Source organism: Sus scrofa, chromosome 1, assembly GCF_000003025.6.
Source record: "Sus scrofa isolate TJ Tabasco breed Duroc chromosome 1, Sscrofa11.1, whole genome shotgun sequence".
NCBI classification, from domain to species: Eukaryota; Metazoa; Chordata; class Mammalia; order Artiodactyla; family Suidae; genus Sus; species Sus scrofa.
Window position 1 is genome coordinate 261,834,960 of NC_010443.5, and position 14,465 is coordinate 261,849,424.

General features: G+C 61.1%; 1 protein-coding gene across 1 annotated transcript in view; it reads left to right on the forward strand.

The window, feature by feature from the left end:
- DAB2IP (DAB2 interacting protein) overlaps positions 1 to 14,465 on the forward strand; it is a 127,554-nt gene that overhangs the window by 102,680 nt on the left and 10,409 nt on the right. Inside the window, 9 exon segments of the mRNA XM_003353636.5 lie at positions 107 to 661; positions 3,444 to 3,486; positions 3,489 to 3,587; positions 3,673 to 3,817; positions 6,259 to 6,495; positions 7,950 to 8,151; positions 9,979 to 10,157; positions 12,200 to 13,100; positions 13,757 to 13,909. Of these exon segments, the coding sequence (XP_003353684.5) occupies positions 107 to 661; positions 3,444 to 3,486; positions 3,489 to 3,587; positions 3,673 to 3,817; positions 6,259 to 6,495; positions 7,950 to 8,151; positions 9,979 to 10,157; positions 12,200 to 13,100; positions 13,757 to 13,909 (2,514 nt within the window).

Genomic DNA, 14,465 nt, shown 5'->3' on the forward strand with positions numbered 1-14,465 from the left:
GGCCATCCCTGGTCCTCCCCACCACCTTCCTGGGCCCTCAGGGGGTGGGTGGCAGGCAGGCGGCTGGAGCCCCCCCATCACCGTGGCCCCCCTGGTGCGTGTGCAGGACAACAGCCGGCGCGTGGAGCACATCCTGAAGCTGTGGGTCATCGAGGCCAAGGACCTGCCGGCCAAGAAGAAGTACCTGTGCGAGCTGTGCCTGGACGACGTGCTGTACGCACGCACCACGGGCAAGCTCAAGACAGACAATGTCTTCTGGGGCGAGCACTTCGAGTTCCACAACCTGCCGCCCCTGCGCACCGTCACCGTCCACCTGTACCGGGAGACCGACAAGAAGAAGAAGAAGGAGCGCAACAGCTACCTGGGCCTGGTGAGCCTGCCCGCCGCCTCGGTGGCCGGGCGGCAGTTCGTGGAGAAGTGGTACCCGGTGGTGACGCCCAACCCCAAGGGCGGCAAGGGCCCCGGGCCCATGATCCGCATCAAGGCGCGCTACCAAACCATCACCATCCTGCCCATGGAGATGTACAAGGAGTTCGCCGAGCACATCACCAACCACTACCTGGGGCTCTGCGCCGCCCTCGAGCCCATCCTCAGCGCCAAGACCAAGGAGGAGATGGCCTCAGCCCTGGTGCACATCCTGCAGAGCACCGGCAAGGTGAAGGTAGGTGTCAGGGCCCCAGGGGAGGCTGGGCGACACACAGTCAGTTACCTGCCGGTCTCCGTGTCTGCATCCTGGACTTGAGCTCCCCTGGAGGCACTGGCTACAGCCAGCTGGGCTCCCTAAACCTAAGAGCTGCTGGATGTGGGGGTAGCCTTCGTGCTCCTCCTCCGCAGTGGGAGCTGATGGCAGAGGCAGGCACAGAGCCCGAGGATGGGCATGCGGCTTAGGGTGAGGAGATGGGTTTGGGGGCCCCCATGGCCCGCCTCTGCCAGCACTCAGGTCCCGTGACCCAGACACGTGTGTCCAGTGGGGCGCTGGCTTTGGCAGACATCCCCACGTGACCACCAGGGTGCAGCCGCTGTCTGAGCCCCAGCCCCCTACCACTCCCAGATGCACACGCATGGGTCGCATAGTCACTGTCGCAGCCATATGACAGGGCAGCCAGCCACGGGAACAGGGCTCGTCTGAAGCCCTCCAGCAGGCCCTGCTCTCCCCACCTCCTTCCACCTGCCAAGCCAAGCCTCAGCCCCACCCACCTGGTTTGGGAGACAAGAGTCTCCTTCTGGAAGGTTCCCGTGCCTGCCTGCCCAGCGCAGTGGAGCGTGCTCCGCCCTGCCCTCTCCCTTGGGGGAGCTGTTCAAAGGGGGTATAGTGGGAAAAGGCTGGGTGCGGGGTCCATCCATGCCACCGAAGCCCCCCCGTGCTGGCTCTGGGAGTGGGCTTCTGCCTGTGGACATAGTGTGCTTTGTGGCCTGCGGTGGGGAGGAGGGCCTGCCTTGGTCTAGGTCCTGAGCCCTCGGCCTGGGGTCCGGGGAGATACGGGTCGGGGGTCCGCAGGCAGAGCCCCAGGCACACGGCTCCACCAAGACCCTTACCTTCTACCTGTTCCCGGGAGGCCCTGGTCTCCTCCATGCCCTTCAAGGCTCTGCCTGTTGGGCCCACGGTGTGTGTGACCAGTGTGGGACCAGGAGAGGCCCTTTCTCGGTGTGGGCCCCGGTCCTCCGTGTTGCTGGACTGCATCCTTCCTGCTCCCAGCCTTCCCACCGGGCCAGGCTTCATGGAGGACCCTCTCTGGCTGTGCTGTCCTTCACTTCTTGGTCAGCACTGGGAGGGGTGCTGGAAACTGAGTGACTCGAAGTCCTGGCCCTGGAGGGGGAGTGAGGGAGCCAACGAGGGCTCAAGCAGCATCCTTTCTGCCGCTGTGTCTGTTCATCCAGCACCCGCGAGGGCTGGCCTGGGCTGGGAGGCTGACCCCAAGCTGAAGAGACCTCTGCTCTAGGCTCACGGCTGGAACAGAATCGAGGTGCTCATTGTGAAGGAGGTGGGCTCCAGCCCCCCAGAGGGCCCTCGGGGGATGGGGAGCAGCAGGTGGAAGGACAGACTGGAAGGCAGGCTGCCGCCTCTGAGCTCTGAACCCTGAGGGAGACGCTTTTCACTCGACAGTGCCCTGCAGCCCTGGGGGAGGGCTGCGCAAGGGGGCATATGGCACCTTCGGCCCCCTCTCCAGGCTCTGCTCTCCTGGGCTTCTCTTGCCCCCCCACCCCACCCCACCCCCGCCCAATGCATTGGGAGGAACGGATCTGGGAAGCAAGACTCTAGCCTGATCTGGCCTAGGTAGCTGTGTGGCATGGACAGGTCACCTTCCTATTCCGTGACTGTCCCCCCTCACTTCCCTGCCTGGGCCTCGCCCCACCCCAGGAGTTGGGGAAGGCCCATGGGCGTGAGCAGAGCAGTTCACCCAGGGCTCGTCTCTGCTGCCGTGTGTTCAGAAGCCCTAGAGGCCCTCAAGGACATCTGCTGTCAGGGAGGGGTCCTCGGGCTCTGTGGTCCCAGAAGGGCTCACTGCCACTCCTCCCTCCACCCCTTCCTGTCTCGCTGTGGGCCAGCCGGCTCTGTTGGGCCTGGACTCAGGCTCTGTACTTCAAGGGCCGCTTGTGGTTTCAGAGGGCCCCAAAGTTGTGCACGTTGGAGTGAGGAATTTCCACAGCCCCAGAAACCCTGGCCCACGGTGGCCATTTGCAGCCTCTGTGCTGGGTGACCCTGCCCTGATGGTCACCCTCCCCGGGTCTCCGACTTCCTGCCTCCTGTTCTCTCCCTCCCCCAAGTCACAAGGCTGGCTGTGGGCACAGGGCCCTGGGAGGGAGTTTCCACCTGGTTGCGTGGTAGGTTCCCTGCAGCTCAGTCAGGAGGGAAAGCGTGGGCTCAGGCTCCCTCCTGGGTCTCCCCACAGAGCTGCACATGGCACTGAGACACTGAGTCTGGAACCCATGGCAGTGAGGGGCTGCCGTGAGTGGGAATGGGGCCCCGCCTTCCCCCCCGCCTCCTCTCATCCTTCCTGTGAGGCTGCTCAGAACGAATCTGTCTGGTGTGAGAGAATCCCTTGGAGTAAGGGGTGGGTGGTGGCAGCTAGTCTGTCAGCACCAATGGCACTGGGCAGGGGAGCTCGGCCCTGGTCACCCAGCCAGGCGTGGGCAGGGCTGGACAAGGACGAGTCCCTCGGGTCTGTCTGTGATGCTGGGGCTAGGCTCCATGTAGCATGCTCTTGGCTCCACCCCCGGCCCCCAGTCCTGGGCCCAGCCCTAATGTCACCAGCACTAGGCATCTTCCTTACTAGGCTGCCCTGCCTGCACTCCCCGGCAGTGCCTAAGGGTGGGTACCGGCATCTCAGTGACAGAGCAGCCTGGAGGAGCAGGGGCTTCTGGCCAGGAAGCAGGGCTGGAATCCTAGGATCCTCCCGGCTGGGTCTGCTCAGGTCCACTGTCCTCCCCTCCCGGCTCCGCAGGACTTCCTGACTGACCTGATGATGTCCGAGGTGGACCGCTGCGGCGAAACGAGCACCTCATCTTCCGGGAGAACACACTGGCCACCAAGGCCATCGAGGAGTACCTCAAGCTGGTGGGCCAGAAGTATCTGCAGGACGCACTAGGTAGGGGGAGTGTGCCAGCCGGGGGCGGAGGGTGGGCCGTGGCCGCCGGGTCCTCACTGCCCCCTCTCTGCCCTCCCCGCCACAGGCGAGTTCATCAAAGCGCTCTATGAGTCAGACGAGAACTGTGAAGTGGACCCAAGCAAGTGCTCGGCCGCTGACCTCCCCGAGCACCAGGGCAACCTCAAGATGTGCTGCGAGCTGGCCTTCTGCAAGATTATCAACTCCTACTGGTCAGTGCTGCCCGCACACCCTTCTCGGCTTAGCTGCCCAGGGCCCCCATCCCAGCATCTCCCCATCCTCCTGTGGATGTCAGGGCACCTGCGCTGTGCTGGCACGTGTACACTTGGTCCCTCCAGGCAGCTCAGCGAGGGGGCTCTACTCCATCAGCCCTGACCCAGCAGCCAGGAGGGCCGATATTTAATGAGGACAGGATAGGTGAGCCGCCTGCACCTCTCACAGCTTCGGGGCGGTGGCCCTGTGATTGGGAACTGCCTGACCCCACTGGGTCTTGCTGAGCTGCCAGGCCCATGTCTTGGTCCTTTTAGGGCGCTCAGACATAAGGAGTGTGCCAGAGACCATCTGCAGGATGTGGTTTCTACAGTGTTGAGGATTTGAACCTGACAGCAGGCACCCTCTGTGGGCCTGGCTGGCACTGCGCTGCTGTAGGCGCCAGGGAGCCAGAGGGACAAGGCCCTGCTCTGACAGCTCACCTGTCCGAAGGAGCTGGTGCTCATGTTACAGGCTCGGGAACAGGCCCAGCAGGGGCTTGTGTGGGTGCCTGGACACCGGGCAGGAGTCCTGCTGGGACACAGCAAAGGAGGAGGACGGCGCTTTAAATAGAGCAGAGGGCTGCAGGCCCCTGGCCCGGAAAGGAGACAGGTGTGCAGTGTGGGCTGCTCACACAGGACTGTACTCAGGGCCAGAAGGTAACAACCAGGCACCCGCTGCTCCTGACTGTCCAGGGGACTGTGCCGCCAGTCCCAAGCAGTGGCTTTATTTTCACAACCGGAGCTGCCCAGATAGTCTCCAGCTTAATACCTGCTTCCCCGTCTCCACCCAAGTCACTCTCCTGACCCCACTCCCACCCCAACCCCCAGCCATACCTTGTTTCTTTGCTCATGTGCTTTCCCATCATCCTGCTCTTAGGCCTGTGTTTGGCTTCCCTCTGTGGCCACCTTCACGTCACAGATGCGGTCAGCTCACCCCTCTCAGGCACCCTTGCTCACATCAGGAGCCCTGATTCCATGAGAATGGAGTTGTGCTGTGTCCAGGTCTGCTTCCTGCACACACTGTAAGCACCCTAGGGGCAAGCTGATGCAGCATCTCAGAGCTAGGCACACAAAAGGGCCTAGGAATGGTTTGCTGCTCCCGAAGGACAGGCCCAGGCAGGCCTTCTGGGGGAGTGACGGCCTTGAGTGGGGGCAGAGGGAATGGCCAGAGTCAGGCAGTGGGGCCGGCGCCCCCCGGCCCAGGTCCCTCTGCCCCATTGTGGCCCCTTGGGCCGATCCAGAAATGACCCCTGGTATCAGGCAATCAGGGAGCCTGAACTCTGGAACACACTCCCCCCTGGGCTGGGTAGCACTCTCACCCTCTGCCCTGATGTTCCTGGGGCGGCCAGTGGCCATGCAATGAGACGTGTGCCCGCACAGTGCTCGTCCATCTCCTCTTTGTGACGTCTGCACAGGCCCAGGGACACCTCTCAGTTCTGAACAAGGCCATCAGTAGATGTCATCGCTCAGTGCCTACCCCTGCCCAATCTTGCACCAGGTGCTTCCAGGGCCAGGACTAAAGGTCACCTGCCCTCACTTCTCTCGAGCCACGTCACTGTTGGTTCAGCCTCATTCACGGCCTGAGTCTGGGTGCTCGGCTTGTGGGACAAAAGCTTTTCAGGGTTACCATGGCCAAGGGTCTCGGCCTTAAGATAGCTCTTCCTCATTCTCAGCCTGTGGGTGAGGAACCTGAAGCCAAGAGTGGCCAGGCCTGGGACCGAGCACCCTGGGCTAGTGACAGTGCCAGGTATAGGCTGGGTTCAGGGAGCACACATCCTCTAGGGTGAAAAGATAGGAAGGTTGCCCTGTCGGCCTCACTGTGGTGGGGGTGGGGTTGTGCCCATGGAGAGGGCCCCCAGCCGGGTCTGAGAACCCTGTCCACACCTGCCGGTGGGAGGCGCGCCTTATTTCCCTCTCCGTGGAGAAAGCGCAGAGCTGTGGTCTCACTCTGTGGTTCTGATCCTCCCATCTTTCTGGTCTCACTGCGAGCTCTGCTGAAAACCTCTGATTCCTGTGACATCATTTGCCTGAAGGGAGTATGTCTCAGAAGCCAGGGATGGGGACCAAGGGGCAGTGGTCTCTTCCCGCCGTGGTTCCCTCACTCTCCTCTAGATCCAGGTGCCTGCCCTGTGGGAGGAGGGTGAAGCTCCCTGGGATTGGCTTCCCCTCTGGCTCCACTGCGCCTGTGTCCCACTCCACTGGCCTGGGTGTCTGCACTCGCCGAGCATCCGCCCTGTGCTCTTCCTGTGCCCTGAGGATGGCCGGAGGAGTGCAGTGGGCTCAGAACTCCAGTGGCAGGCCGAGGGCACACAGCCGTCAGGGTTCCATTGGACCCGGACCAGGTCCCTGCTTTGCACCCTGTGGTGCTGGCGCCCTCCTGATACCTCATCTGTCCTGCGCAGCGTCTTCCCGCGGGAGCTGAAGGAGGTGTTTGCCTCATGGAGACAGGAATGCAGCAGCCGCGGCCGGCCCGACATCAGCGAGCGGCTCATCAGTGCCTCCCTGTTTCTGCGCTTCCTCTGCCCGGCCATTATGTCGCCCTCGCTCTTCCACCTGCTGCAGGAGTACCCCGACGACCGCACTGCCCGCACCCTCACCCTCATCGCCAAGGTCACCCAGAACCTCGCCAACTTCGCCAAGTGAGTGCCTCATGCCGCCTTGGCAGAGCCGGGGCACAGACTGGAGCCCATGGTGGGGTCTGTCCCAGAGCTGGACTGTGCCACAGGCCCGGCTTTAGTCCCTGCCACCCTCATTCCTTTTCATTTCGGTATGTTTCCTTAATTTTCAAAGGTGAGAAGACAAGATATTTTTTCCTTCTGCTTCTTTGCATGAACATTTGATCATAAGGATTCTCCCATGTACTTAACATTCACAAGCTTCATTTTGAAGTGAGTGGCTAACGTCCCTTCCCGGGAGAAGGGCCCTTGTCTCCCTAACCCGTCCCCTGTGGTCGGGCTCTCGGCTTGTTTCCAACTGTCCTTGTCCAATGCTGCCAAGGACGTCTTTGCTCATGAAGCACCTGTGTTCCCACTGCCCCTTGAAGCCAGTGGGTGAGAACAGAAGGGTCGGGTCAACCAGTCGCTCTCATGAGGTGTGGAGACATGCTGGGCTGTGACTCACACCTGGTCCCCTCCCTGTTGGAGCCGGCATGTCAACAGAGGAGAGAGCCGTGACGGAGAGGGACCCGGCCTCGTAGGAGGTCCTAAGCTTCCCCGGAGAGGAAAGAGGGTGGTCTCTTAGAAGACGAGCTCCCCCAGCTGCGTGTTAGGGCGAAAGGCAGCAGGAACAGAGGCAGGCAGGCCCGGGAGGGCTGTGTACAGGAGGCACTGGGCACCATACGTGTTCTGAATTGTCAGGTGCCTGCTGGGGGGAGGGGCAGATGAGACCCAAGGGGACAGCAGGGACTTGAAGGACATTGGGAGCTGCCAGAGGGCTTTGAGCAAGGGGAGAAGATGACCCTCACCTGTCCTGGGTCCTGCAGAGGTCAGCCTGGCAGCAGTGGGGCAGGGGAGGTAGAAGGAGCGGGACTGGCAGCCAGGAGGCTGGGAGGAGAGCAAAGCTGTGGTTCCCGTAAAAGCACAGCGGCGGCAGTATTAGGTCAGGGTGGCCGCAGGGTCAGGGTGATTAGAAGATAAATTCGGCCAGTTGTGGGGGAGGAGGAAGGAGGAGTTGACTGACCACCGCCAGGCTTGTAGCATCTACACTGGGGATAGCGAGTCCTAGAGGAGGGGGCCAGTGCGGGGTGACGGGGGCGACCTCAGGTCTGCCCAAGCTGAGGACACAGGGAGGTGCCCACGGAGTACGTGTCTGAAAGCTGAGCAGAGAGACCTGGCCAGGCCTGGATTGAGAGCCATCTGCCCCCAGGCCGTTGACCATCGGGGGAAGAGGATGGAGACTGTGACCGGCAGCGAATGGGGAGCGAGGGCCGCGGAGCATTCCAGGTCCCATGAGGAAGGAGGACCCCAAGTCAGAGTGGACTAGTTGGCTGGGGAGCGAATGGCGGGGAGGGGTGGGAGCTGAGGAGGTGAGGGTCTCAGAGAAGGGGCTTCCTGGGCGGGGCCCAGGGCGCTTAGCCTGTCTGCTCCACTTCCAGATTTGGCAGCAAGGAGGAGTACATGTCGTTCATGAACCAGTTCCTGGAGCACGAGTGGACCAACATGCAGCGCTTCCTGCTGGAGATCTCCAACCCGGAGACCATCTCCAACACAGCTGGCTTCGAGGGCTACATCGACCTGGGCCGTGAGCTCTCCAGCCTGCACTCGCTGCTCTGGGAGGCCGTCAGCCAGCTGGAGCAGGTGCCTATCCGCACAGGGCCGAGACAGGGCAGAGGGGGCGCTGGAGGCTGCGCCTCCTCCCACAGCGTAACCACAGAGGTCAGAGGGGTCACCTGTGTGGCGTGGATCAGCAGCCCTGCCCGAGCCCTGTCGGCAGACACCAGGGGATCTTGGGGCCACTTCCTTGGAGGGGGCGCTATGTCCACTCGCCCGGAGAGCCCACTCTGTGTGCTGGGGCTGCAGCTGTGTCTGCACGCACACTGCATCACGTGGGTGGAGTCCACGGGTGAAGGTGTGCTCCCTACCTGTAAGAAATGTGATCGAATTTAGCTGCTTCTCCGAAAATGTCTTTGCTCTGGGTTTTAAGTTCGCTGATATGAAAAAGATAGACTCTGAAGATACTGCACCTCAACATGTCAGGCAGGATATTACAAACCTTTCCAGAACTGCCCTTGACCATCAGCTGAAATGGTTATTTCCTAGACCCCCCGACCTTGCTGCAGCCACCTGGAGGGGAGCCTCTGTGGCCTGGGGCTCCACTACCCCCAGTGGCCCCAGCCCACACCCAACAGGTTCTTGGCAGCAAGGGCTGGGCCTCCCAGGATCCACATCCAGAGCATCTGTTGCTTCCCAGGGCTCTGAGATCATCTTACAAAAGTAGCTACTGCTGAGGCAGGGCTGGAAGGCTCCCTACTCCTGTCCCATCCCTACAGGTGACCACTCAGGGCTCTCTGGTGTTCAGCCTTCTGGATATATCTGTGCATATGTTAAGTACACATAGGCAGAGTTCTTTCCCTTTTTGTTAAAGGGAGAACTGTGCGTGCCATGTGCATTTCTCACTTCTCTGTTGTGGGCGTCTTTCCACCACAGTACATGCTGCATCTTCACTGTGACCTTTCTAATGGCCACAGGCTGTCCAGTCATATGACTGCACCGTTTATGTCTCTGGACACTCAGATCAGTCCCAGCTTTTTCACTACAAACAGATGCTGTTGCAGTCATTTCTGTTCCTTTATGTCTGTTGCCCTTTGGCTGCAAGAGACCCAGGAGGGAGAAATGGAAATGAGGTCAAGTCCCTTTCCTCCACTGCTGCCAGCACTGGTCACTCTGCTGTCACCACTTAGCCCCTGTGCCAGCCACCGTCCTCCATATCTGTGTGGCCAGGCAAGAGGTAGGGAAGACGGTCAGCAGCCGTCACAGCTGACAGCGTTGAAGCAGAATTTAAAATTGAGCTGTTGGCCGCTCACGTCTCTTCTCTTTTGACCATGTGAGTTATTTCTTTTTGCACAAAACCCTAGGTGGAAGCCGGGCGTTAAGCAGGTGAAGGCAGAGTCCCTTTTCCCCGGCCTAGAACCTTTAGCACCACAGTCTGAACCAGGGCAGTGAGGTTCAGATGAGCCCAGTCACTACGCTGTGCCTGACCAGCCATTTGTAATCTGTCTAGTGGTGCCTGCTCCATGCCTGGGCCATCGCCATGGGGACTCAGGTGTTAAGGTGGGTCCAGCCCACCCTGTGGAGTAGGTGACTTGATGGGGCAGTGTCCCAGAAGCCTCTCCAGTGGGAGGTGTAGGTGGGGAACTTCTGGGGTCCCCCGTGGCCTTTCCTCTCTGGGACCAGTGAGGGTGGAGGGTTTGGACAAGGTGAGCATTTCTCCCCGTGGACCTCCCGTCTTGTCCCAGAAATGTCTGAGGAACTGGTAGGAATGTAATTTGAGGCTCATTCCCCGCTTCCCAGACCTGCTGGATTTGACTGCAGGGCAGGGCGGCGGGCCTGCATTTCTGACGACTCAGCACTTTCGAACACAGTGGCTGCAGTGGATCACACCTGCCTGTTGCTCTGTCTTTGCAGAGCATTGTATCCAAACTGGGGCCTCTGCCACGAATCCTAAGGGACGTCCACACAGCGTTGAGCACCCCAGGCAGTGGGCAGCTCACAGGGACCAACGACTTGGCCTCCACGCCTGGCTCTGGCAGCAGCAGCATCTCAGCTGGACTTCAGAAGATGGTGATTGAGAACGATCTCTCTGGGTAAGAATTGTCAGGCACGCCTCGAGTTGTGGGGTTTACCGGTAAGCCCATCTGCGTTCTCATTTGGGGAGGAGGATACCTCCACAGGTGTTTATAAAACAAGCCGGATGAGACTCACTGTGTTCTGCAGGCCCTAAGTGATGTTCAAATAGTGAACTTCTATTTGGGAAAAATCAGAGAAGGCTTCCTGGAGGAGGTGGTGCTACAGTTTTGAGCTTTTTTGGAAAAGTAACATTTCCATTAGTAGAAAAGACATTCTAGGTATAGGGACCAGCACAAACAAAGCCTAGAGAAACGACACCTTCTGTTGAAGAACAATTACGGTTCCCCACCACTTGTGCATCACTGGTTTGTGAGTTAAAAATACCTGTTTCCTCATATTTCCTATACGTGAATCATAATCGCCACAAGTGGTGCACAAGGGTATATGTTTTCAGGAGGTGCTCAGGTGACTCTGCAAGGCTTAGAGACCAGGAGCCCCAGAAACTAGAGAGATGCTGAGGCCCAGCCCCCTGAGCCCCCAGCCCTGGGGCAAGAGCCTGTAAATCAAGCACATGTACACACAGTGGAGGGAAAGGCAAGTGTTCTCAAGTGTTGACATCAAAATAAGGACATTCCTTCAAAAGCCCTGGCATATACACTGGACTGTCATGTCCCATCATACCTTCCGCTCCTCTCCCAGGGCCATCTGGGACCTGCTAGCAGGCATGAGGCTGGAGCAGCAGAGGTGGGAGCTGTCTGACTCTGGGCTGGTGGCAGCAGCAGCAGCAGCAGGCTTTTAGCAGGCAAGGGCATTGAGTCAGGGCCTGGGGTGTGGCGCGTGGGACTGGAGGCCCAGCAGGAGGCCGGAGATGCGGAGACCTGACACCCTTCCCGCATCCCTCTGAGTCTTGAGGGGGGCTGTTCATACAGCCTTTCAAATGAAGCAAAGCAAGAGTTCAGATGGGGACCTGCTTTGCCCTAGAGGTGGCTGGGCACATGGGTTCTTAAGAGACCTGACGCGGCATGTGGCAGGATGGCCAGGCTCATGGTTGGTCTGGGTTTCTCCCAGCTCCACCTGCTGCTCTTGTCCACTTCTCAGCCCACCAGTGCTTTGGCCCTGGTGGTCGCAGCCTGCCTGCCTAAGTCCCATCACTTGGGGCCTGGCACTTCCTCTTCCAGCCCAGGCTAAGCCATACTCTATACCAAGCCCACGCCGAACCCATAAGTTCTTGCTGCCTCCCGCCCACACTGAGCCCTGTTCCCCCCACATCCCTTCCTCCAAAGCCCACCTGGCCCCACCACGTGCCTTCTTGCAAGGAGCTGGCTTCCAGGTGGGGTCCGGAGTGGGGCCGGAAGACCTCTTTGGGGGGGGCCACTGCAGGTGCAGACCCTCCCTGCCTGAGTCATTCCTGGAGGATCCTCCTGACTCCTTGTTTTTGCCAGAAGCTCCAGCCCCCGCCTGCCAGTCAGACAAGGGGTGGCAGCAGGAGGCTTCAGCAAGAGGCTTTGCTCAGTGCAGGCCCCCACTCAGGTTATCAGTCTGATTAGGAACAAGAGAGAAGAGGCAGAACCTTTGTGGCTTTGAAGTTGGGGTTCTCAGTGCAGGATGCTTGGAGGGCAGAGAGCCACTGCGTTTTGGGTTTGGGTTTAGCTAAGGGGAATTTTCCAGAACACTCCAGGCCCCAGAACTCACGGCCCCAAGATGCAGCCGAGCAGGGGACAGGCCTGCCAAGCAGCTTGGCCTGGCGCTGGCAGCACTGGCTCCTAGAGCAGAGGTTCTGTGGAGGAGCTGCCTCGGCCCTCGTGGTGGCTTCTTCCAGGGTCAGCTGCCCCAGCTGTGGTTTGGTTCTGCGGCCGGGCCACTGGTCCCCAGGACTCTCCCACTCTTGCCACCTCTGCACCTCCTCTCCCCCGCTTTCCCTCCCCTCCCCCCGCTCCCCAACCCTGGCTCAGGCTGCTGGGCGGCAGGTTGGTGGGGGCTGTCAGTCGGGACCGCCTCGGCCACATTCACAGTTTTTCTCTTCCCCCTTCTTTCCCTGTGTGTGCTTGTCTCCCTGCAGTCTGATAGATTTCACCCGGTTACCGTCTCCAACCCCCGAAAACAAGGACTTGTTTTTTGTCACAAGGTCCTCCGGGGTCCAGCCCTCACCTGCCCGCAGCTCGAGTTACTCGGAAGCCAACGAGCCCGATCTTCAGATGGCCAACGGTGGCAAGAGCCTGTCCATGGTGGACCTCCAAGATGCCCGCGCGCTGGACGGGGAGGCGGGCTCCCCAGCAGGCCCCGACGCCCTCGCCGCCGATGGGCAGGTGCCCACCGCTCAGCTGGTGGCTGGGTGGCCGGCCCGGGCAGCCCCAGTGAGCCTGGCAGGGCTGGCCACTGTGCGGCGGGCAGGCCAGACGCCGACCACACCGGGCACCTCGGAGGGTGCACCAGGCCGGCCCCAGCTGTTGGCACCGCTCTCCTTCCAGAACCCTGTGTACCAGATGGCGGCCGGCCTGCCGCTGTCTCCCCGCGGCCTCGGCGACTCGGGCTCCGAGGGCCACAGCTCCCTGAGCTCCCATAGCAACAGCGAGGAGCTGGCGGCTGCCGCCAAACTGGGAAGTTTCAGCAGTGCCACCGCCGCTGCTGCTGAGGACCTCGGACGGCGCCCTGGGGAGCTGGCACGGAGGCAGATGTCGCTGACTGAGAAGGGCGGGCAGCCCACGGTGCCCCGGCAGAACAGCGCCGGCCCGCAGCGGCGGATCGACCAGCCGCCACCCCCGCCCCCACCACCACCTCCTGCCCCCAGAGGCCGGACGCCACCCACCCTGCTGAGCACCCTGCAGTACCCACGGCCCTCAAGCGGGACCCTGGCGTCGGCCTCGCCCGACTGGGCTGGCCCCGGAGCCCGGCTGCGGCAGCAGTCCTCCTCCTCCAAGGGCGACAGCCCCGAGCTGAAGCCTCGTGCGGTGCACAAGCAGGTCAGTGCTGCCGGTGGAGGGTAGGCTGGGCTCTGCCGCCTGGGGGGTGGTCGGACCCCTTGTCGTGCTGTTCCTCCCGGTCATGTCATCGCCACCCACACCCAGCTGCCATCCCATGCTGAATGATGTCACACTCGGCCCCATCCCACCCTCTGCCCCCGGCCTTACTGGCCCGGCCTAAGTCCTCTGAACCAGGGACACTTCGACCCGAAGATCCCTCTGCCAGTTCCCTTAGAGAAAGCTGGGGTCAGGGACAAAGGTGGAGGAGTCCATCTCCAGTTCCAAGCCTGTTAAAGCCCTGCCCAGGGTAGGAGTTGACTTGGCCCCCCTGTCTCCCCTCCTCTTCTGAGCTGGCCTCCAGGTTCTGCATGCAGTGCGGATGACAGATGTGCTGTGGGCTGGATGCCGGCCCACTGGGCCAAGCTCCCCTGCTCTCACCTGGGTGGCAGAGAGCCCCCCCCACCCCCCTGGGAGACCACCCGGACTCTTGACTCTGCCACGGGCTGCTGCCCAGGAGTTTGGAATTCCCTGGGCCAGGGGCTGCCTCAGAGGTGCCCAGTAGGCCAAAGACCCCCCTCTGAGCCACGTATCCCTGTGGCTCACCTGGGACCACTCCCCACCCCTCTCCAGCCCCTCACAGCTCTGTTTCATCGCAGGGCCCTTCACCCGTGAGCCCCAATGCCCTGGACCGCACGGCCGCCTGGCTCTTGACCATGAACGCGCAGTTGTTAGAAGACGAGGCCCTGGGCCCAGACCCCCCCCACAGGGATAGGCTAAGGAGTAAGGAGGAGCTCAGCCAAGCCGAAAAGGTAACGCCAGACCCTGGCAGTTGGGGCTGCCTCCCCGAGGTTGCTGGCAGAATTCCTCCCCCCCTGGAGCCCAGACTCTGGGGCACTGCTTGTTCCTGAAAGTGGCCAGTTCCCTCTCTGCACCTGGTCCCACACGAGGACGGGAGTCAGTGGAATTTGGAGGATTTAGCTTAAACCTCAGGTTTCCTCTATGGGCTGCCTCTGTGATTCACCTAGGAATTGTATGGAACCTGGAACCTGAGGAGAATGCAGGGCTTGGAAGAGCTTCATGCACAAAGAGGCAGAGGCACGGGTGCCCGAGGCAGCAGGGCAAGGCACCCCAGCCAGGCCCCTGGAGATCGTGCCTGCCCATGGCCCGGCTCTCCTCCAGTCCCTGTCTCCACCAGGTCTGGGAGGAGGCCAGGGAGGGGTGATGTCAGATTGCTGCTGAGATGTTTTCTTCCTGCCAGGAGAAAAATACTGGTTCTAAAACATCCAAATCCCACCCTCGCTATACAGCTAGCACTTGGTGGGCAATGGCATGCTTCACTCTCCAAAGTCCTTTTGTTACTACGGC